General features: G+C 63.7%; 1 protein-coding gene across 1 annotated transcript in view; it reads left to right on the forward strand.

Annotated features, from left to right (window-relative positions):
* Nucleotides 1-398: 398 nt before the first annotated feature.
* Nucleotides 399-1,804, forward strand: part of LDBPK_180610 (hypothetical protein, conserved) — a gene marked incomplete at both ends in the record, with an annotated part of 1,908 nt that continues 502 nt past the window's right edge. The window contains one exon of the mRNA XM_003860027.1: nucleotides 399-1,804. This exon is cut by the window's right edge and continues 502 nt beyond it. Within this exon, the coding sequence (XP_003860075.1) occupies nucleotides 399-1,804 (1,406 nt within the window).

The raw sequence follows: 1,804 nt of genomic DNA on the forward strand, positions 1-1,804 counted from the left end.
ACCCAGTTGGGCCCCTCTGCACTGGCGAGAGCGAGAGGGGAGCGAGATTACCTGCGACCGCTGCGTGCGTGTGTGTGGCTGTTTTTGTGTGGAGCGCAGCAGGGGTTGGAGAGACAGCGAGGCGGATAAGCACATCCAGGCACGCACATGCAGCGAGCAAGAAGTATCGTTGTGCCCTAGTCGACCCCGCCGTCTTCGCACGCTCTCCCTTTCTTCTCCATCAGCAGCATTTCTCGCCTGCTATTGCACTCCGCAAGCCTTCAATCTCGCTGCGCCTGCACGCGTCTCCGTGTGCGTGTGCGTGTGTCGAGGCTGTACCAGAGGGTACGTCGCCCCTCTTCTTTTCTACATCTATTTTTGTTTAGTTTTGCAGCGCTTTAGCGTTGCTTGGCTTGAAGATGAACCCCTACTACGTTGCCCCGCCGCCGCAGCAGCAGCAGCAGCAATCGCGGCCTTCCGTGGATTTGGACGACCTCTTCGGAGGTCCCACCGCAGCCAACGAGCACAAGCCCTTCCACGCCGCTCCAGGCGAGCCAGCCCCACCCTCGTACGATGCCCTTAACGGCGGGTACTCGTCAGCGCCACCCCCGGCGCATCATGCTGCTGCATCGGAGCCGCAGCAGTTGCACAACGGAAACGTCAGCGGTAACCAAAGCCTTTACTACGGAGCGGCCCATCAGCAGCAGCAGCAGCCATATGGTCTGCCAGCTGCTGTTCCGGCCTCCGCCTCTCCATACGGGATGCCGTCTCCGCCTCAAGCGTTCTCGTCGTCATCGCCGATTACGCCTGGCACGGCACCGCCCCTGCAACCACAACCGCAACAACAGCAGTACGGGGCAGACCCACGTCTTTACGGCGCGTACCCTGCGATGCCCGCAAACGGCATGGCACCAGCAGCACCTCCGCTTCAGCAACAGCCACAGGTGTACGGGCAGCCGCAGCCGCAACCGATGCCTGGACCAGTGCAGCAGCAGCAGTCGTTTGTCCAGAGCAGCAGCGTTAGTCCTAGTGGAGCTGCTGCTGTTGCGGGCCCGACAACGGCGGCCGGCGTGGGCAGTGGCGCGGCGCCGTCCCGGTCTGCGGAAGAGGAAGACCGTCTGCAGTTGGAGCGCATCATTCGCCTGCGCCGCGAGCTGGAGCTGGAGCAGGAGCGGGAGCAGCGGAAGAAAGAGGAGCTGCAGACGTGGGGCTGCCCTATTTGCACCTTCCGCAACAAGCTCAACGAGGTGAAGTGCGAGATGTGCGGCTCTACGAGGCCCGGGTACACGGCACCCGCTTCAGCGGAGCCGCCAGCCCAGCCCCAGCAACAACAACACCAGCCTCGTCCTGCGGCGACACCCTCGCAGGTCAACGCTGGCGTCACGGACTGGCAGTGTGGCATGTGCCTCGCCCCGAATGAGGCGCATGCGGAGCGGTGTAAGGTGTGCTACGCCTACCGTAGTAGCGGCATCCCGGTGCCGACAGTGTCTCCATCTGGCGCCGCGGCCAACGCGAACCACAACGGCGTTGCCTCCAACACGCCGTTCACGACAAACTGGAAGTGCAGCGTGTGCGGTGAGGTAAATCCGCCATCAAAGGCGAACTGCAAGGTTTGCAGCGGGTTCCAGCGTAACGGCACCGCGGTCACGGACGCCGTCCCGGCGCCGAGCACCGGGAGCGGCTACGGAGCCCAGGCGACTAGCAGCGCTGACCCGCCGCTGCCGATGGTGTGGTCGTGCTCCGTGTGCACCTTTGAAAACTCCGTCTCAGCTGCGGTGTGCAAGGCGTGTGAGAGCGGTCAGCGTCCGCGCCACTTGGCCCCCAA

Source organism: Leishmania donovani, chromosome 18, assembly GCF_000227135.1.
Source record: "Leishmania donovani BPK282A1 complete genome, chromosome 18".
NCBI classification, from domain to species: domain Eukaryota; phylum Euglenozoa; class Kinetoplastea; order Trypanosomatida; family Trypanosomatidae; genus Leishmania; species Leishmania donovani.